The 22,400-nt window shown below is 39.4% G+C and overlaps 1 protein-coding gene and 1 long non-coding RNA gene across 21 annotated transcripts in view; one reads left to right on the forward strand and one right to left on the reverse strand.

Annotated features, from left to right (window-relative positions):
• Nucleotides 1–22,400, forward strand: part of LOC141408674 (uncharacterized) — a 62,228-nt gene that overhangs the window by 36,903 nt on the left and 2,925 nt on the right. The window contains exons 3-5 of one of the 4 annotated variants that reach the window (XR_012424807.1): nucleotides 1,714–1,812; nucleotides 12,747–12,839; nucleotides 21,468–21,508. This is a non-coding gene — a long non-coding RNA (uncharacterized lncRNA). Of the gene's footprint in view, nucleotides 1–1,713; nucleotides 1,813–12,746; nucleotides 12,840–15,259; nucleotides 15,430–21,467; nucleotides 21,509–22,400 lie in introns of those variants that run through there. The other 3 variants (XR_012424808.1, XR_012424810.1, XR_012424809.1) reach the window with 3 other exon arrangements.
• The window catches only part of PRUNE2 (prune homolog 2 with BCH domain), a 293,852-nt gene that overhangs the window by 18,159 nt on the left and 253,293 nt on the right, over nucleotides 1–22,400 (reverse strand). For 8 of the 17 annotated variants that reach the window (XM_015437298.3, XM_065530719.1, XM_065530720.1 and 5 more), the window contains exons 12-15: nucleotides 15,281–15,454; nucleotides 8,735–8,837; nucleotides 7,960–8,091; nucleotides 7,065–7,151 (exon numbers count right to left, since the gene is read on the reverse strand). In XM_015437298.3, coding sequence (XP_015292784.3) covers nucleotides 7,065–7,151; nucleotides 7,960–8,091; nucleotides 8,735–8,837; nucleotides 15,281–15,454 — 496 coding nt within the window. Of the gene's footprint in view, nucleotides 1–7,064; nucleotides 7,152–7,959; nucleotides 8,092–8,734; nucleotides 8,838–11,569; nucleotides 12,556–15,280; nucleotides 15,455–22,400 lie in introns of those variants that run through there. The other 9 variants (XM_074017698.1, XM_074017695.1, XM_074017696.1 and 6 more) reach the window with 3 other exon arrangements.

Consider the following 22,400-nt stretch of genomic DNA (forward strand, 5'->3'; position numbering starts at 1 on the left):
AAAGAGGCTAACATTATTTGATGAGTTACAATGTACCAGACACTGTTTTGTTGTTGGTGGTGGTGGTGTTTTGTTTTGTTTTTTAAATTTATTTTTTAAATTGCCATGTAAAAATGTTTAACACGATGTTTTGAAATATGTATACATTGTGGAATGGCTAAACTGAACTAATTAACATATGTATTACTTCACATGCTTTTTTTTGATACTGAAAATCTCCTCACTTAGCAATTTTCTAGGATGCAACACATTGTTATTAGCTATGGTCACCATATTGTTCAATAGGGCTCTGGAACGTATGCCTCCTAACCAAAATTTTGTGGTCTTTGACCAACATCTCCTCACTCCCAACCCCTAGCTTCTGGTAACGACCATTCCACTCTCTACTTCTGTAAGCTCAACTTTTTTAGATGCTACATATAAGTGAGATCGTGCAGTATTTGGCCAAATGCTGTTTTAAGTGGTTTACACATATGAATGCATGTATTTCTTATTACAGCCTAGTGAGGTAGACACTATTATCATCCGCTTTTCAAAGATAAGGAAACAGACACGGAGCAGTTAAGTGTTTGCCCAAGGTCTCACCATTAGTAAATGGCAGAGCCTGTACTAATCTGGGCAGTCTGACTTTGGCATTCACACTCTTGGCCATACATTGTGCGGCCTCCCAGTGTTTCCTGCTACTCTGAATAATCACTGCTGTATGACTCGTTTGTCTCTGTTTACTTGTTTGTTTGTAACAAACAAAAATCTTATCATTAGTTCTTTCAGAATCTACCAAGTTTGATGATACTAAAAAAAGTATGTAAACTCACGTTTTAAAACTTTGTTTTATTTTTAAAAATGTTGTTGTTTTTAAAGTTTTAGGTTGAACATTTATTCTAGATGAACCAACATTCAAATATATGTTCCAATAATTGGATTTAAATTACTAACAGCTTTCATCTAAATGTGTTCGTTTTAGATATGTGTAAATGCACAGAGAACAACTTGGAAGGATACCAATGAAACTGATAAAGGAGTTTGCCTCTGGGGAAGGGGATTAGGAAGAGGAATTGGTAATTGTTAAAGGAAGAACTTGGTCTTATCTGTAATGATAGGATGCATTTCTCAAGAGTGCATTTTCTTATTACTTGTGCAATGGCAAACTAATTTAAAAAGTGTATCATTCCACTTGAAAGAGAACTTGATCAAGGGTCTAATGTTCTTGAATGGTTTCAAATGAAAAGGTCTGTGTAGTCTACTGGGATCTTGCTGAGCTGTGCACCATCCGTACTGCCTTGTGTTCAACTACTGTGCATTCTAGTAAGAAGCTTTTTTGAGGTGTTTCCTCTATCCATCTATCTTTAACACTTTACTTCCAATTTTGGCCCTGGGTCCAAGAGACCTCTGAACAACCGTCCTCTCCATACAGTAGCTTCTGTTCCTCCTGATAGGTCTTGGGTCAACACACATTACCGGTGATATGCTATAGTAAGCCTTTTTCTTCCTGTGGAGTTGTTGAGCAAAATAAGGTTTTGATAAAAGACTGAGTGGGTGACTGAGAGGGAGAAGAAGTCATGCAAATGGAAAAACCTCCAGCTCCAGTGTTAATATTCACTGGAATTTTACAGTTCTCTGAACATGCCATGTTCTCTCTTTATTGATGTATTTGTAGCTGGCGTTTTGTCTACCTGTTTCCTCAACCTGAATTGCTCTTCTCCCTAATTTCAGCTGGCCAGTCCTACTAGTCCTTCAAAACTCACCTCCAGGGAAGGCTTCCTTCTGCAAAGCCTCTCTTGAAGCAGATTATCAGCTTTCGCTCTCTACCAGGTATACCCCCAAACTCACCCTCACCTTGAGTCATCACCTCCTCAAAGTGCAATTGTATGCTGTATTGTAACTGTTCACTTGTCTGCATCATGTCTGCTTAAGGCTTTGTGCTCCTTAAGGACAGCAATTGAGCCTTGTTATTTCCCAATCCAGTGCTTGGCACAGACAAATTACTCATTTTTTTCCCCCAACTTTTATTTTAGTTTCAGGGGTACATGTGCAGGTTTTTACATGGGTAAACTGCATGTCACAGTGGTTTGATGTACAGATTATTTTGTCACTTAGTTAATGAGCATAGTAGCTGACAGGTAGTTTTTTGATCCTCACTCTCCTGCACCCTCCACCCTCTAGTAGTCCCTGGTGTCTGGAGTGTACTCAATGGACAGTTCCCACTTATAAGTGAGAACATGCGGTATTTGGTTTTCTTAGGATAACTCATGATAATGACCTCCAGCTCCATCCATGTTTTTGCATAGGAAGTGATTTAGTTCTTTTTCATGGCTGCTATATAGTGTATATGTTCTGCATTTGTTTTATCCAATCCATTGTTAATGGGCATCGAGGTTGATTCCATGTCTTTGCTATTGTGAATAGTGCTGTGATGAACACACGTGTGCATGTGTCTTTATGGTAGAATGATTTATATTCCTTTGGGTATTTACCCAGTAATGGGACTGGCAGGTCGAACGGTAGTTCTGTTTCAAGTTCTTTGAGAAATCTCCAAACTGCCAATAACTCATTGTTTAAAATGAACTTGCCATATACCTCTATCATAAATGCTACCCTTTAGTAGAGAAAAGACCTATCATACATCTTAGTGGTCTCTTTTTTCAGATCTACGAGTTGCTAACACTGAAGTAAATGGATTCAAAGGAGGATCTTTAGCGGGTTCCTACATGATGAAACTGTAGAATACAATTATTCAGTACTTGATGTAGGTTTTCTTTAGAATTGGGCAGACAATTTGTTTCAAAGACTGAGCCTATCATTTATAGGCTGTGTCACCCTAGACCTGAGGTTGGTAAATGATAGCTCGTGGCTGAAGTCAGCTTGCTGTTAGTTTTTTATTATTTTTTTAGAGGCTAGGACTCACTCTGTCATCCAGGCTGGAGTGCAGTGGCATGATCATAGCTCACTACAGCCTTGAACTCCTGGGCTCAGGTGATCCTCTTGTCTCCGCCCCTGGAGTAGCTAGGACTATAGGCACATGCTACCGTGCCTAGCTAAATTAAAAAAAAAAAAAAAATTTCCAGAGACAGGGTCTCCCTATGTTGCCCAGGCTGATCTTGAACTCCTTGCCTCAAGCAATCCTCTTGCTTCAGCTTCCTGAGTAGCTGGAATTACAGGCATAAGCCTGTCTGGTTTTTATAGCCCCTGAGTGAAGAATGATTTCTGTGTTTTTTTAAGTAGTTAAAAAATGTAAAAATAAAAATATTTTATGATGTTGGCTGGGTGCAGTGGCTCACACCTGTAATCCCAGCACTTTGGGATGCCGAGGCAGGCAGATCACTTGAGGTCAGGAGTTCAAGACCAGCCTGGCCAACGTGGTAAAACCCCGTCTCTACTAAAAATACAAAAATTAGCCAGGTGTGGTGGTGCATGCCTGTATTCCCAGCTACTTGGGAGGCGGAGGCAGGAGAATTACTTGACCCAGGAGGTGGAGGCTGCAGTAAGCCAAGATCATGCCAGTGCACTCTAGCCTGGGCAACAGAGTGAGACTCCCTCTCAACAAAAAGAGAATATTTTACGACATAAAAATCATAGGAAATTCAATTTCGGTTTTCATAAATGAAGTTTCATCAGAGGCCAGGCATGGTGGCTCATGCCTGTAACCCCAGCACTTTGGGAGGCCAAGGTGGGCAGATCACCTGATCTCAGGAGTTCAAGACCAGCCTGGGAAACACGGCAAACCCTGTCTCTGCCAAAAACACAAAAACTTAGCCAAGTGTGGTGGTACATATCTGTGGTCCCAGCTACTTGGGAGGCTTAGGTGGGAGAATCGCTTGAGCACGGGGAGGCAGAGGTTGCAGTGAGCCAAGATCGCACCGCAGCACTCCAGCCTGGGCAACAGACTGAGACTGCCTCAAAAAAAAAGTTTCATCAGAACACGGCCACTTACTTGTTTGCATGTTTCCTATGGCTGCTTTTACTCTATAATGGCAGAGTTGAGTAGTTGTGACTGAAACCATAGGGCCAGTGAAACCTAAACTATTTACTAGTTGAATCTTTATAAACAATGTTTGCTGGTTCCTGCTTTAGACAATTTATGTGACCTCCCTGAACCTCAGCAGTTTTTCCTATACAATGGAAACAGTAAACAGGATGTGCTTCAGGCTGGGCGTGGTGGCTCATGCCTGTAATTTCAGCACTTTGGGCCAAGGCAGGCATATTGCTTGAGCCTAGGAGTTTGAGATCAGCTTGGACAACACAATGAGACCCCGTCTCTACAAAAAAATAAAAAAATTTAGCTGAGTGTGGTGGCATACACCTATAGTCCCAGCTACTCGGGAGGCTGAGGTGGGAGGATTGCTTAATCCCAGGAGTCTGAGGCTGCAATGAGCCATGATCGTGCCACTGCACTCCAGCCTGGGTGACTGAAGGAGACCGTGTCTCAAAACAAAAAACAAACAAAAAAGTATCTACTTCGGAGGACTGTCATTAGGTTAAATGAGGTAATGCAAATAAGCACTCAATAAATTAAGCCATTATTAGTCATAATTTACCACAACACTATTGCTATAATTTCATTATTACTGTTGTTGTTATTATCTTGAAACTCCCTTCCATAAGTAGTCTTGAATTACAATAATTTTTAATATCCTTACAGTAACAAATGTTTTCTTATTGTTAAACCACATTTGGCTTAAGGCTTTCTCTGTAGTTTGAGTTCCTAGGTAGCTAACTGCAACCTAACATAGTATGTATATAAAATTCCAACCTAACTTACGAGTATATTTTTGCAAAAACTAGCTGAGTCTCAGCCAATCAAAGCAGCTGAGCTTCAGCAATCACAGGTTGCCAAATGATCAGACCATGACCATATAAGGCAAATGCTTCATCATACTGTATCCAAGTATGATAACTGCTGAGCTGTACCCAATCAAGCTATTTCTATACGTCACCTTGCTTTTCTCTGGACAAATACTGTCTGCCCACTTTGCTGGGTGGAGCTCTCTGAACCTCTCCTGGTTCTAAGTGATGCTGGGTTCATAAATCATTTTTTGCTGTAATAAACTGATTGATTTGTCTAAGGTTTATCTTTTAACATTACTTAAGAAAAAACCTTTGTTTTATAAGTGCTGAATTATTAAGCAAACTTTGATGAATCATAATTACTGATTATACCCATTAAACTTTCTACCCATTACACTTTTTGAAAGCTTACCAGCATACATTGATTCCTACTCCCTAGTTAAAGCATTTCCTGAAATTAATTAAAATAAGCGGCTCTTTGTATACCTTAAATAGGTCTAAATTTTTTTGTTTGTTTGTTTGTTTTTTGGAGGCACAGTCTCACTCTGTTGTCCACGCTAGAGTGCAGTGGTGTGATCTTGCCTCACTGCAACCTCCACCTCCCAGATTCAAGCGATTCTCCTGCCTCAGCCTTCCTAGTAGCTGGGACTACAGGCGCGCCACCACCATGCCTGGCTAAGTTTTTGTGTTTTTAGTAGAGATGGGGTTTCACATGTTGGCCAGGCTGGTCTCAAACTCCTGACCTCAAGTGATCTGCCCACCGAGGCCTCCCAAAGTGCTGGGATTACAGGTGTGGGCTACCCTGCTCAGCTGGTCATAATATTTTTAAAAGCAATTTAACATAGTATGGTAAACAGAGGGAAACTAGGGTGAATCTTGCTACTCAGTTGAAGATTAATTGAAATTTTTCTATCTTAAAGTTATTAATGAATTTCTTCTAAAAATTCTGATAACTTTGTGTCTTCAGTGGTTTCTTCTTGTGTATAATGAAGATAGTAACAGTATATCATGTGATTGTTTAGATTCAGTTTACCATTTTAACAATTCTTGATTTTCAGGTACATTTTTCAGCATTAGCAATTGGAAGTGGGGAATAAGAATAATAAATAAATATAAGTAAATACTGAACAAGAAAGGTTGAGTCTGGAAGCTAAAGTAAAATCTATGCACACACAAAAAAGATTTTAAAGTTTTTTTTTTTTTCCCCAGAAGCAAAGTTATCAGAAGTTTTAAAAGAAATTCATTAATAACTTTAAGATGGGAAAATTTCAATTAATCTAATCTGTATCCTGATGGTGGGCAAGATTTTATTCTGTTTTTAAAGCTGTCTAGAAAATAATACTATTCCTTTCATTTAACTATTTGAAGTCTTACTATATTAAGAACCATATCTGGCCGGGCGCGGTGGCTCAAGCCTGTAATCCCAGCACTTTGGGAGGCCGAGACGGGCGGATCACGAGGTCAGGAGATCGAGACCATCCTGGCTAACACGGTGAAACCCCGTCTCTACTAAAAAAAATACAAAAAACTAGCCGGGCGAGGTGGCGGGCGCCTGTAGTCCCAGCTACTCGGGAGGCTGAGGCAGGAGAATGGTGTAAACCCAGGAGGCGGAGCTTGCAGTGAGCTGAGATCCGGCCACCGCACTCCAGCCAAAAAAAAAAAGAACCATATCTTACTTTATTTTGCATCACCAAGATGTAAGGTTATACAGAACCTAACATAAAATAAGTGACAAATAAATATTCACTGAATTGAAACCAAGACTCCTCATGGGTGATCAAAACACAGCTCTCAAAATGGCTGCCCAGACGCTATGTAACTTTGGTAGTTATACAAACATTGCATAGGTTTGTTCAGAAGAAATGGCACAGTTGAGACATGATATGGCTTCTGTTTCTGCCTTGACTCATCTTTATTTTCCATCGTCATATTACTCTACCTTTCTATTCTTTACATAATAACATATCACTTTAAATGTATTATCTATTCCCCTTTCTAATGTGGTATGAAAATCCCACCACTTCATCTTCCATGTTTATAGCAAGCAATTTAGAGGTCATGTTTTATAACGATCTGGGGGAAATATTCATAATGAAAGCATTTTCTCTCTTAATTAGGGATGCTTGATGAATAATCCAAAGCACCTTTCTAGGAAAGACAGAGACAAATATATTTCCCTGGGTACTCTTAGTTTATGAATTCTTGTTTTTAGGACAATAAGCACATATTTTTAAAAAACTACTAGTAGTACTTTTATTTTATGACAATATTAACTATACCTTATAAAAGGTCGTGTCACAGCAAGGATTGTTCTGATGAACCAAGATGGATGAACAATGATGAATGATTTCAAATTCTTCCTCAACCTATTTTGAAAAAAGAAAAAATACATTACTCTTAACCCATTTTCAGTGGGAATTAAAGCATAAAACATATTCCTAAATAAGAATATATATAATTTAAGTCTGGCGTGGTGGCTCATGCCTGTAATTCCAGCACTTTGGGAAGCCAAGGCAGGCGGATCACCTGAGGTCAGGAGTTCAAAATCAGTCTGGCCAACATGTTGAAACCCTGTCTCTACTAAAAATAAAAATAAAAAAATTAGCTGGGCGTGATGGTGCCCGCCTGTAAGTTCTTGCTACTCAGCGGGCTTAGACAGGAGAATCGCTTGAACCCGGAAGTAGGAGGTTGCCATGATCCAAGATCATGCCACTGCACTCCAGCCTAGGTTACACTAGTGAGACTCCAACAACAACAACAAAAATGTGTGTGTATATATATAATTTTAGGGAGTTCTATGCAAGTTACTATTACCTGGTAGGAAGATATAGAATGGCCATGATTAATTATGAGAATGCTTTTTGAGATGTAATTTGAAACTTGTATGATTCAAACCTCATTTTCTCATAGAAATAAATGTAAAATAGAATGGTTATGTTCTTAGAGTGCATGAATCTATAACCCACATGGTGTGTTTTTGTTTATTCTCACCAGCATTACCTTTACTATTTTGAAAGGAATACATGCTTAATAGCAACTTAGACAATTTATTTGATCTTATTGAGACTTGGTTTCTTCTTGTGTATAATGAAGATAATAACAGTATACCATGTGGTTGTTTAGCTTTCAGTTTACCAAAATCAAAATAGTGATTAAATAACAGAGCGCACATACCGTCTGTCAATCATCTGGTAGCATTTCTTCATCCAGCCTAGCCCTGGCATCTTCCGTCTTGGGGTTGCACCATTCAAGTACACAATCATATAGTCTTCAGCTACCATCAACTCTAAAGTACTTATTACATATCTGATCACAGGAAGGAAAAGGAATGTTTTCAGTTCCCACATAAAATATTTCATCCTATTGACACCATAATTACATAACATTAAAAGTACAGGGTTTATGAAATTTAAGAATGGTTGTGCATATTACCTCTTTACCTTGGGGAGAATACAGTCACCTAAGAGTATTCCTTTGAGAGTATTACTCATTTATCGGTATGCTATCTTTTAAATGTAGGTACACTAGAAAAATGTATGGGTTAGAAAGAATCCTGACTTTCAAAACTGTCAACAATGGTATCAAATACTAAGGGTAACTCAGGTTAAATAAGGGCAGATATTAATGAAGTCAGGTTATAGTCAGTCTTAGCTGACTAAGAACATGTTATGAAGGAACAAAAATAATACTTTGCCCAAAGGAAATATTACAGAATTTTAAAATGCAAGCAAAATTCTGTTCATTTTGTTTTCAGTCTAGTCTACCCACAAAAGAACTCCTTTAAAGGTTTTAGCCCCTTGAGCAACATTCCTTGACAGAAACCTTACTGATATTTCATTGAAGGCTTAGAATATTCTACATCATCTATTTTCTTTAATTAAAGATGATCGATCTGCCATTACATGCCACAGACATTAACTCAAAGCACTTTGTCACAAGTATCACTCACAGGAAAAGATTTTCCATGACATAGTGGTAATCCGCCCGACCGCTGTCTGGCAGAAAACAGGCGGCAAACACAATGATGGCATTTAGACCGTCCCCATAGTATCCTGGGGGACAAACAAAAAGACATTTGTAACCAATTGAAAGCTCTTAACAAGGTAATATCTGACCTAATGGATAAATCTGAAGCCTTGGCAAGTGTGTCTTTGTGGGTATATTAGCAGCATGAAATGGGGCTTATGTTGACTATAGGTCTGTAGGTATATACACATACAGTTATCTTTCAGTGGTTAACATCTATGTTTTATAGAGTGTTAAATATATAGCGCAATTAGATTTGCATATGTAGGCTATTCATATATTACGGATGATCATATGTGTTGTACATAGTTGTGAAGAGGGTGTGTAAATATTCAACATAACAAAAAATGAGAGGGGGCAAGACTGACATGAATGTCTGATTTATATAATACTAATATGTAAGTACTTATACAGTACTTCTTTCTTCTGATGGCTAAGAAAGAGATTCTGTTTGATCCTCTTTAGTTCTTTTTAGTTTTAGACACTGCTTAATTTAAAGGGAGAATTTAGCCACTGAAGTGCAATATAATCTCTCATTCACACACTCCAGTGACCAAATACTAGCGAGTAGACAATTAAAACACCTTTATTTTGATTTCAAGGCCTGCAGTGCCCCTGGGATCAACAGACAGTGCAAGAACCCATGAGAAGTTCTAGCCAGGCCTTGTTCTGTGCAATATTTTACTGCCATGTCATCACCAGTGGGTATATAGAGTTCTGAAAAAACTGACACATTGGGCTCTGGGAGGACGAGACCAGGCTTAAGGGTATGTCCTGTCCTCCTAGTCAAAGCTTGGAGGAAATCTCTATTTAATGATTCTACAGTCCAGAGCTACATGACACAACAAACCCATAACTGGGTATATTTTTGGGCATATCTTCCCCCATCTTTTTTGCACTAGTCACACTCTCTTTGTAGAGAACATCTTACTAAACTGCTTTTCAAGAGTAACTAACTCCATCCACATCTATATACAGCCAGGCTGGGTACTGTGGCTCACGCCTGTAATCCCAGCATTTTGGGAGGCTGAGGTAGGCAGATCACTTGAGGCCAGGAGTTCAAGACCAGCCTGGACAGCATGGTGAAACCTCGTCCCCACTAAAAATACAAAAATTAGCCAGATGTGGTGGTGCACACCTGTAATCCTAGCTATTTGGGAGGCTGAGGCAGGAGAATTGCTTAAGCCCGGCAGGTGGAGGTTGCAGTGAGCCAAGACTGCGCCACTGCCCTCCAGCCTGGGTGACAGAGTGAGATTCTGTCTCAAAAAAACAAACAACAAAAAAATCTATATACAGCCAATATTTTACTGCCACGTAATCACTCAGTGAGTATTTAGAGTTCTGAGAAACTTACACGTTGAGTTCTGTTAAGGGGCTAGGTTCTGAATTCTACTAAGACGAAGAAAACTTCCTCTCATAAGAGGAGGAAAACCACAGATGGGTCTGGCTAAATTATATTTGAGTCGTACAAAATTCTGTACTTTTGAGAAATCTTGAGAACTGCTTCCTGGTAACATGGGACTGAGGAGTATAAGTGCTACTTGCAGGAGGTACTGAGAAAACAGCAGGTGGGAAATGTGGAACGTGTGGCCATTGAAACTCCAGGGGTCAAGGAACATGTAGATACATCTCAGGACACCATTCCCCATCTTTTGAAAGCTCTGGCATAATTTTGGAATTGCCCTGTCTTTTAAGCAAGCTTTACATTCCCACAGTTTCTTTGAAACTCACAGCAGGTGTCAGCCAGAACCCCACAGGTAACTATACGGAATGTCATGCGTCTTTCACACTTAAAAAGGGAAGCAATGTGTGAATTTTTATTTTTTAGTATCCCTGTCTAAATGATTGCAATTGATGTCATATAGTTCTGGACTATAGAATCATTAAAGGGATTTTCTTCAAGCTTTGAGTAGGAGGACAGGACATACGCTTAAGCCTGGTCCAGTCCTCCCAGAACGCAATGTGTTAGTTTTTTCAGAACTCTAAATACTCGCTGGTGATTACATGGCAGTAAAGTAATGGCTGTATATAGATTTGGATGGAGTTAATTAACTCTTGAAAAAGCAGTTTAATAAGATGTTTTCTACAAAGAGAGTGTGACTCTACTGCAAAAAAAGATGGGGGAAGAGACCAATACTAACTAAAAATATACCCAATTATGGGTTTGTGAGTATTACTAATTTGAGGTAGTTGTATACAGTATTTATACTACAAGTGATGATATGGTATTGTTGAACACAGTATTTACACTACAGATCTTAGAAGATGCTACCTATGTAAGTATTCAACTGATACAACACACATTTGTGAGAGAGTAATGTAGTAGCTTCTCTCTGGATTTTTTTGCTTTAGTTCCATCTTTCCAATATGCAGGTATTTATCAACTACTTTTTAGAATGCAATATGAAGGAAAATGGCAGGAGGAGACATATCTTAATACAAAAATTGCTTGTTACCACAATTTCATTTCTGAAAATGCATAACTAAATAGAAATTCACAAAGGATATGGTGGCTTAGCTATACTAATCCTCACACTGCACAGACAAGCAATTCATCCTCAGCATGATGAAAAGACAGAAGTTCATTAAAAGAGACAATAGACATAATGAATCCAACTTAAAAGCAAGTAAGAAAGCATCCTTTCAAAAGCATCTTTCTAAATGTAGCAATTTGGCTCCAGAGTGTTACAGTAATTTCAAGATCATGACTGCTCAGTTACTTGGATTTCTTTCTTTATTTCCATGAACTTCTAAGAAATTTTTTTTTGAAAGGGAAAGACTGAGGTTTATAAACAGTACTTCAGACGTCATTTTAAATGGCAGTTCAGCTCACTGTGTAAATGCTGTCTGCCCTTGGAATGCTGCAGCATCATGTTCATCCAAGTTTATTTAACTAAAGGAATACTGTGGGATCAACTTACTACTTCATGATCACTGTCTAAGTAAGAAATGTCTCAATATAAAAAGTACAGAAATTTATAAAGGAAAATGAAAATTTATAAATGAAAATTTGTTCTTTTGGGTAGAGGATCTTTAAGAAGGGAAGAAGAGGCAAAAAGAGAAGGAAGAAAGTAGAAGGAGAGGGGATAACTGAAGGAGGGAAATAAAAGAAAAAGATTTCCACATGAAAGTTTTCCTCCAAAATCAAGAGCCAGTGCCATTGGCAGGCTTGGGAGATATTTCAGATAATACTGTAATTTTTCTATAGCTGCTTCCTGCTAAAAAAATTTAAATAATCAGATAATACTATCATTGCAGGCAAAGTACAATAACTAGAATGCATAGGATCATTCACTTTTTGCCCCTCCCAGATACCTTGAAGGGGTCAGCTAACCCCTCAATTTCTATTCTCAGATATGCAACTTACTCAAGTAAAATTTCCTGTTGGCAACAGCATAATTCATTTGAAGTCTGTTTTTTAAAACATTTCTTTCATTAGACTCTCTTCTCAAGAAAGGTGAGGTGAATTCAGGGTGTATGTGCTGGGTGGGGTGCATGAGCAACCCCCCAGGAGTCTCCTGAGACCCTCTGAAGCAAGGGCGCAAACCTTACCTGAGTGACACAGACAGGCATGAAAGGGATGTAACACAAGTTTGCTGGCCAGCAAATGGAATGGAGACAGAAGGAAAGATGTCACAGTCGCAACCAAAACATACACACACACACACCAGCCAGCAACTCTTCTCCTCATTCTTTTCAGGGTCATTTGTCCAGCAAGACTGCAGAGAAGGTTACCTGAATCTCCTATAATGAAATAAGAGAAGTAAAAAAAAAAAAAGAATCCTTGTTAAAATTACTTGGTGTTATTTTTCTCCATTATTTAAATGGGTTTCTCTGCTCCAAGTTCAAAAAAAAGCCAGTTCTAGCCTCAGAGGGACCCCATACTGTTGGCTGAGCAAAACTATCCAAACCCCTCTTTGCTTTGATTTATGCAGATGGCAAGGATATTACTATTGGCTCATAGGATGTGAACAGTGGTGTTGAGATCACCCTCATTTGACTGATGATGTCATTGAAGCCCAGAGATGGTAAGTAATATACCAAGGTTACAGACTAGCAAGTGGCAGAGATGGGTACTGAGCCTCATTCTTCTACATTGTGTGCAGGGCCTCTGGCAATAGCTCATATCAAGGTCACCAAAGCTGAAGACTGAATTATTTATTCAAATACTGCCATCATGCACCAGTATTTTCAACAGGTGGGACATTTGGCAGGGCCTGGCTTTGAGGCTAACTTCTGCAGCTCTTTTGATTGCCCCCACCTTACAGTTTTTGGCACAGAGCACTGTGCAGCTGGCACTTCTCTATTGGCCCAAATGACAAAACTTCCTCACAGCAAAATACCAAGCACCAAATAAGATTCATGTTTACTGGGAAGTGATTGCTGCTTTTTAAACACTCATCAGAAGCCAGAAGGACAAACTCAGTAGGTTGGTAAGTAAGGAGCTTTCTCTTATGGTCTAAGAGAGTGGTGTAAACTCCTAATGTGGAAGACAAAGCTTTGGCAAATTCAGAAGTAACATCTGGAGCATCTTTACCTACAGAGCACAAAAGCTGTTCAGGGTGCAGGAAAAGGTGGCATCTCTCTCTAAAGCTCCGGATGGGTGCAGCCAGAGGCACACTTCATGCAGGCCAGTGCCTGGAGAGGGCTGAGGCAGGGCTGGGGAGAGGGGAGGTGGCCTTCTCTTCAGAACAAACCGGACAGTCACACAGACAAAAACTGAGCTTGCAACACAGAATGGAGAAGAGCAAATGGCAAAGGGAGGAGGTGGTAGGGACGGAGAGCACAGCAAACCAGGTTAGCCCTGAGGGCTCCGGTGAATTGTTACAAGACTGTGGCAGGCAGAAGCGGTGGCTTTTTCCAACCATCAGTGCACTGATGATAACCATTCTCTCCTGATTCTGACAACAGGCTGATGGGCTTGACCACGCCACCCAGCCCACCTAAAGAACAAGCAGGCGAGTCTACTGGAGTATTAGCAGATAACTAGCCCTAGAGGAGCAGCGGGACCACGAGCTGCCTTTAGGAGCTGATGTTTATAGGGGCTTATCACTGGGTGGCTTTGATTTGACAGACATTTTTATTTTTTAATAGTTTTAAAAATGAACATAGAGTAGAGTACTCTTACAGGCAGGCTTTGTTTTGTTTTTATTTTCAAAAAGAAAACAAACCAAAAATATCTGATGGGTGGTGCAAAGGAGATGTGACCTGGGAAGATGGGGAAGACTGAGTGTTCCTCCTATGGTTTTCACATAAAACCAGAAGGGTTGACTCTACAGCCAGCTGTGTGTCACTTTCAGCAAGACTGGGCCAACTCTCATTCTGAAGGGCTACGGGCATGATTTCCCGTAGAGGAAACTGCTCCTGACCCCACAGCAGCTCTCAGGGGGTCGTATTTCCATTTCAGGTCAAACAGTAAGGCAAGAAAAAGAAAGGCCAGGACCAGGGGCAGGGACTGGCATTCACCTTTGCTACAGTGGTCAGGTTCCCTGGGTGGTCCTGATACTTATGTGGGGGTAGCAATGTATGGGATGGAAGGTTTGACTGAAATAACAAATCAGCCTTCTGCTTATTATAATAGAAAACAAAAGCAGTGTTTTGAGCAGTGCTAAGACTCTTATTTCCCTGCCCTCATTAAGGAAGAGAGAACTGAGACAGCAACAACTGCCTCGTCAGCTCACACTCTTTCTGGAACAGCTGGGTGGTTACAGTGGCGCCTCAGGACTTGGGAAAGGAAGGCATGCAGCAGAAGAATCAAAATGCTGTCGATGTTTTCTGAAGTTGACAGTGTTAAATGTGTTGCTTCCGCTCATCTGACATTTTGTGAATCCCAAATTAATCAAGGCCACATATGCTCCAGGAGCCCTCAAGAAAGTGCTGGAAATACAAACACACTTTTCTCTCTCCCTTGTCTCTCACCAAACAGGTGGAGGCTTTGACTGGGCTTGGCTGTTGTCAGGCCTAGATTTAATGTAGTGTCTAGAAAGGCAAACTTCAGTTAGGGGAAACAATTACTAGGCTAAGTCTACAAAAAATCCCCAAAGCTTCTGAAGAGGATTCAAAAGACCATCTTGTAATAAGAAGCACCTCGGGGGTAGTTTAGGACACAGGCCACAGTGTCACATCTTCTGTTCAGTTCAACCGTACAATGGACTGATAAGAATGACAAACAGACGTTTAACTTAGACCACTATGACTTTCAATACATTGGCACAGAACATGATCGCTATCAGACATGTAGCATGAAAAGCCCGTTTTATATGGGAAAGTTGTCTTTGCCTAGTAGGACTTTAAATGTTTATTGAATTTAATATGAGGAAATATACTTAGCTTTATAGTTCCCTGAATATGGGCTCTAGAATAGGGTCTTTGAGATGTCGTGTTCCACCGAACTCTAGACTCACTTTCTGATTTTAAATAAAATGGCTGCCCCTTCCCCATTTCCCAGATTCACGCAGAGCTCGACTACCTCCGTGAGAAATGACTCTCCTGTAGGGCTCGATGACCTTCATGTCAATGCGCTGCTCTTGTTCTCCAATCACCACTGTCCTCCACAGCCGGTTGTCCTCCCGTTCCTCTTCGGCCGTATATTCTGGAATAGACTCTGACTCTTGGCCAGAATCTTTGTTGGCTGTGGGATCTTCTGGAAACAAAGCACAGAGCAGGGCTGAAGGAGCAAGACCTCCATAGTGCAGGCAGCTAAACAGCCAAATGCTAAGCTTTAAAATACTTTTTTAAATGAACACAGAGTACTTCTATGGGCAGCTTTTGTTTTGTTTCATCCTGCAGAATCAACCTGATCAAAGTCCTTGTTTTCTACAGCCTTTACAGAGCTTAGCAATATCCTGACCATATAAAGTACACTCAATAAAGTCTTTTTTATTAACTGAACAACCACATCCATTGCTAAGGTCATGCTGAGGGTGAGACTAGGTGCAAAGCTTGAGCTGTCTTGCATGGGTAGTGGTCCAAGGTGTGCACAAGCCAGGACCAACTCACCCTTGATCGGGGTAAAGATTGCAGGTCTTTCTAATGGGGTGAAAAGCTTTGTTACTAGACTCAGAAAATCTTGTGGTTTTGGGGTCGCATCTCTTCAGTGCTTAGAGTCTTTTGGGGTCAACTTGGAATCCTGATGATATTACAAGCCAAGACTCCTACTCTAAGACTCTCACAACTGGGCTGAGCCCCCTATTGGGAGCACATCTAGACATAAATTTGATATTGCTTTCTATGTACTATTTCAAAATACGCCACACAAAGACTTTATAGTAAGCGAGAAATAAACAACTGTGTAGACCAGAAATGCTCAAAGACCCCAAATGCGCAAGACTCCCAAATTGATGGGTGCATAAGACAAAAAAAAGCCTACTGAGCATTCTCTGGGAAGAAATTTACTCTTGTGCATTAAAAAAAAATACATTTTTTAAAAAAAAGTCTAAGCAGCAATTGTTTCCATTTTTACTAGAAGTATTAGTAGAGCTTAATGATGGTTATTCTTTGTATGTTTAATCTGAAAGAAAAGATTATTTATAACCTTCAAAATAATTTCAAGACATTATCATTGTTATTTTTCCATTCCTGGAAAAGCACCATTGAATTTACACTGCATTTCACTTCTTTCTATGGCACTTTGATGACAACAACAGCACTATTGTATTAAGTATCGACCTTGTACCAGGTACTAGTTGATATTAAAATGGTCATTATACCAATGCAAAAACTGACTCTGAAGTGGTTTGCCTCAGATCTTGGTTACTAAATAAATATAGCCAAAACCTTTCCCTTTTTTCAGCCCTTCTAATCTATCACATTGTACCTTGAATGTGTGACTCTCCTTATTTATTTTACAAAGAGACTGTGAGTCCCTTGGGCAAAGAAACTGTGCCTTGAATCCCCTTTAATATTCACTTCCACCAACCCGCTCCCTACTTAGCTTACAAACTTACTCAGAACACTCAAAAAAAATTGGGAAGGTGAGTGAGTAAATGAAGAAAAACTCGGATAATTTCCTGGAAATGGAGGTAATCTGTAAGGGAGCCACCGCACCACCATTATGTTCTGGAAGAATTTGCAATTGTACCTTCAAAATTGTCTAATTACCAACGACTTGGATAGCAAAATGAAGTTTGGTTGGGAAGCAATCCTAGCCTTTTTTGCCAACACCAACAGCTACCACCACCTACAGAGCCTTGGGTCACTCTGGCTTCCACTGTGTTCCCACCAGCATGCGGCAGTTTATCAAGGACAGAGATCATAAACCACTGGCTTCAGGCCAAGTGTCGTGTCCCTTGTGCAACTCCACCCATCTCTTTGGAATCCCTTCCTGCTTCTTCCTTCCTACATGGGGTAGATGCCTGGGATGCTAATCTTAGCTCCCTTCCTGAAACTCAATTTCCCGTCTGGTCTCTACTCCCTCAGAACTCTGGATTCTGAAGCAGGTTTGTATTCTGATGCTCTTCTACACATCCCCCTTCCCTCCAGTGAACTTTCCATCCACCAGATACTCTTCATCCTGTTTGGTACCCTCTGACCTGCTCCAGCTTTACCCTGGTCATCTCTGTGGGGTTAAGATAGGGTTGTTTTGTTATACTTTCCGCAAATTTTATTAAAATCCCCTTATGTAAAACATTTTTGATTGGGTGTGGTGGCTTAAGCCTGAAATCCCAGCACTCTGAAGGCCAGGGCTGGTGGATCACTTGAGCTCAGGGGTTCGAGACCAGTCCTGGGCAACACGGAGAAACCCAGTCTCTACAAAAAATACAAAAATTAGCTGGATATGTTGGCATGTGCCTGTAGTCCCAGCTACTTGGGAGGTTGAGGTGGGAAGATCACATGAGTCCAGGAGGTCAAGGCTGCAGTGAGCTATGATGGCACCACTGCACTCCAGTCTGGGTGACACAGTGAGACCTTGTCTCAAAAAAAATAATAAAAATAAAAATAAAAATAAATGTAGGCCGGGCACCATGGCTCGCGCCTGTAATCCCAGCACTTTTTGGGAGACCGGGGCGGGCAGATCATGAGGTCAGGAGATCGAGACCATCCTGGCTAACACAGTGAAACCCCGTCTCTACTGAAAATACAAAAAAGTAGCCAGGCGTGGTGGGCGTCTGTAGTCCCAGCTACTTGGGAGGCTGAGGCAGGAGAATGGCGTGAACCTGGGAGGCGGAGCTTGCAGTGAGCCGAGCACCACTGCATTCCAGCCTGGGAGACAGAGTGAAACTCCCTCTCAAAAAAAAAAAAAAAAATATTGTATACTACATTCTTTACTATGGTTTTAGTAAAACACATACCACATAAATATAGTCAACTAATCTTTGACAAGGAGCAAAGGCAATACAGCAAAGCAAAGATAGTCTTGTCAACAAATAGTGCTAGAATAACTGGGCATCCACCTGTAAAATAATGAATCTGGACCCAGGCCTTTGGTCCTTCACAAAAGTTAATTCAAAATGGATCATAGGCCTAAATGTAAAATTCAAAACTATAAAACTTTTAGAAGAGAAAATGTAATTGGCCTTGGGTGCAAAGATGACTTTTTAGATACAACACCAAAGGCATGATCCATGAAAGAAATAATTGATAAGGTGGACTTCATTAAAATTAAAACTTCTATATAAAAGAAAAATCAAGAGAATGAGAATAAGAAGATAAGCTGCAGACTGGGAGAAAATATTTGCAAAACACATATCTGATGAGGACTGTTATCCAAAATATACAAAGAATGCTTAATACTCAACAATAAGGCCGGGCATGGTGGCTCACGCCTGTAATCCCAGCACTTTGGGAGGCTGAGATGGGTGGATCACGAGGTCAGGAGATCAAGACCATCCTGGCCAACATGGTGAAACCCCATTTCTACTAAAATACAAAACATTAGCTGGGCATGGTGGTGCACATCTGTAATCCCAGCTACTTGGGAGGCTGAGGCAGGGGAATCGCTTGAACCCAGGAGGCAGAGGTTACAGTGAGCCAAGATTACGTCACTGCACTCCAGCCTGGCAGCAGCACAAGACTCTGTCTCAAAACACACACACACACACAAACTCAACGGTTAGAAAATTTTTAAGAGTAGCCCTCAAGTATTCCATTTTGCTGATGTCTTGTAGTTTACTAATCCCATGGTGATGAATATGGTTTTATTTCTTTTTGTTGTTTCTTTATAAAGAATTTGCTTCAGTAAGCATCTGCATGAAGGAGTCTTACCTTATTTGTATACGTATTGCTATAGCGGAACTTTCTAGCAATGAAGTGCTGGGTCAGCGGGTATAACCACGTCAAGTCTTGGGGACGTTTTTGCTCTTGAATATGCTATACCACAATATATGAGAGGTCTGGATGTCCCCCATTGCCAAGAACATGATAGGCTATCAAAGTTTTCAACCCTTGACAATTTAAGGGGAAATTATCACATTGTTTTAATTTGAATTTCTTTAATTATTAAAGAAGGTAAACACTTTTCACTGTTTATTGGCTATTTATATCTCTCTTACGGACAAGGAGGTACCTTTTAAGCCCCTTTCCTATTGTGGTCCTTATGAACTAGTTGGAGGTTTTTGTTTGTTTGTTTTGTTTTGTTTCTGGAGATGGAGTCTTGCTCAGTCGCCCAGGCTGGAGTGCAGTGGTGTGATTCAGCTCACTGTAACCTAGTTGGAATTTTTGTACAGAACTTTGTTATATGTTGCAATTTTTTTTTTTTTTTTTGCCTTGTGCTTACCCCATGCTTAGCTTTTAAACTAATATCTATCTTTTTCTGCCAAATATAAATTTAATATTTTTATGTAGTTGAGTCTGTTAACTTTTTTTTCATGGTTTTTGATTATGGTATCATAGTAAGAAAGGGCATCTCTATGTTAAAAGTATGTATGTGTACACACACACCTATCAGCATTTTCCTATAAAGATAGCATTATTACTCGTTTTGGTGTAAAAGTCCAGGGCTGAACGTTTTTATGGGGTGTAATGCCTAACGTTTCAGAGAGTGGAAGCCGGCAAGTTGCTAGTATTCCTCCTTCCCTTCCTCTTCTGGCTGATGTAAATAGGGAAAAAAGTTATCTAAGAGCTAGGGCTACATTAAGTTTTCTTAAGTTGTTCATTTCTAGAAGTCAACAATACAAGTTAGTAAGAAGGAAAGATAGCTTTACCGACTTTCTGGAGTTAGCAAAACCCTCCTGACCTTCATAATTCTTTTGTTCTAACTATAAATTACCATCCTCTCCACAGCCTTCATTTTCCCACTGTTTGCAAAAATATTCAGGTCTCATTTAACTCTCTATCCTGATGTTCCCCAAATTTAATTTTTGGTCTCATGCTTCTTCACTAAGAAATACTTGTTTTTTTGTCTCCTTTTCTCAACAATGAGCTTTTCTTCCCAGTGACTGTTGGAGTCTATCAAAACCTTGTACATAGGGGAGAAGTCAACTTGAACATTTGCTCGTGTCTTTTTGAGATGATATAGCACACAAGCTCCTGAATGGTTTGTGCTACACAGACTACAGTGGGGGGTGCATTGTTGGTGTTCATTATGGACTAACTAATGATGATGTCAGCTGTGGCCTTCCAGGAGGCACATGCATTTGTGACAGCTTTCTGTATCACAATCTTGCACTTGTTAATGTGAGTACTCCTAGAGGCTTTTCTGGTTATAGGAAAGATATCCTATATACTGTTAAAAAGTCTTTAGAATATTTTGGTGACAAACAGCAAGCAGGCAGTTAATTTGAGAGAAAAATATTAGCATACAAAATACAATGAAAAATCCTCCTTTCAGACAACACCATTATGGCATAAGGCTGCTTACAGATAAAACAAAATAAACTTAGCACTTGATTAATTTATATAGACAGTTAAAATGGAAAATTGATTTTATAAGCTGGTTGCTTGTAGACTGAAAATAATGGAAAATCATGGATGGGGAAGTTCAATGAAGTGACACCCTGATTATCTGGAAATGATGTTGGGGTGCCTTATGAAAAAAGAAAACTGCCTTTAGGGGCTAATATTTAAAAAGATCTTTCAGAAGAGGTCACTAACCATCACTTGGGAGCCTAAGAAGGAAAAATATAAGAGCACATGAGGATTTCTTATAACATTCTTATCAGAAATATTCAGTCTAAAATTTTTCATTTTTCCACTTCCCTTACAAAATATCTTTCTGAAGATCTGAATGGTGGTAAAAATAACTTTGTTGTTGGTTTGGGAAACAGAAATGAGTTATTATTTTTCCTGACCTTTGGATATAAGTTTCTAGGATTAGTAAACTAAAGTATTAAAAAAGAAAAAACTCAGATCTTTCTTAATATGAAAGAATGACCTCCCAAGTCCATCATTATCTACGTGTTTTTGATATTTTTGGTACTTTGTAAATACGAAAGGACATCAAACTTTAATTATTTCACAGTACCTTAACTTACATGTCCCAACACTTTGGACACAACTATTAAAGAAAACTGCTTGAAAGGGAGGACCAGTTGAATATATTTGACAGTGAGCTTCACAAATTTTCCACAAGCAAAATTACACTCTGAGCAAAAACCCTGGCAGATGCATTTGGTCATCAGCTACTGAATAAAACAGGTAAAGGCCTGAAAAACCTTCAGGCATTTGGTACAGTAACTCTTACTGTTTTTTTGTTTTGTTTTGTTTTGTTTTGTTTTTAGAGTCCCCAAGTCAGGAAAACTGGATAAAAAGAGGCCTAAAGGTGAGCAAGAGCTATCACCTTTGACTTCACGTATGTAAGCCCAATCTAGTAACAGACCTTTTTCCATTCATTGTTAGCATATTCACTGGGAAGCAGCATGGGCCAGGAGCTAAGGGCAACAATGAGCTGTGTGACCTTAGGCAAATTACTTAACTTCTCTGTGCTTCAGTGTTCTCATCTATAAAATGAAATAAATGAAAACTAGATAATGAAATATATAATATAATGAGGTATATAATATAGAAAGAAAAATATATAAATGAAAAATATATAGTAAAAATATATAATATATAATGAAAAATATATAATGAAAATATGTACATGAAAAATATAACATAAATGAAAAAGTATTCATTAAAAGAAAATAAATTACGGCCCAAATGTTTTTGAAAAACTATACCTTAAAAACCCCTATTTTGTTTAGAATGTATATGCCTGGTTCAAAATGATGCCACGAGAAACCTAAGAAACAGGCTGCCTTCAAGCATTTATTTCATACTTCAGAACTAAAACATATTTATAATCTAACCCTCTTATACAGTCACTTATCCGTGTCCTCATGTTTACAAAATATAGCTATTCAGGCGCACTTTGTGTTTTCAAAGTTTCATGTTTTTGTTTAAAACCTCTGACCATATACTTTTCATTTGAAAATTAGGGTAGATTTAAAAATTCAACTTACTTTACAATTCTGTCCTTTGCATTTAAGACCTAAAAGCAGGGTTGTGGCCATTAAACTGGTTCTTTCAACACAGCTATGTCAACTACATTAAAAGCCATGTCAGCAAGTGGCAGTGTTAATTACCAGCTTGCTCAGCCACCAGTGCTTTGCTTGACAGTTTTACTATGTATAAAAATAAAAGGTTCAGATGTGGTGTGACAAAGTTCTCCT

The sequence above is a fragment of the Macaca fascicularis genome, chromosome 15 (assembly GCF_037993035.2).
Source record: "Macaca fascicularis isolate 582-1 chromosome 15, T2T-MFA8v1.1".
In the NCBI taxonomy this organism is placed as follows: Eukaryota; Metazoa; Chordata; class Mammalia; order Primates; family Cercopithecidae; genus Macaca; species Macaca fascicularis.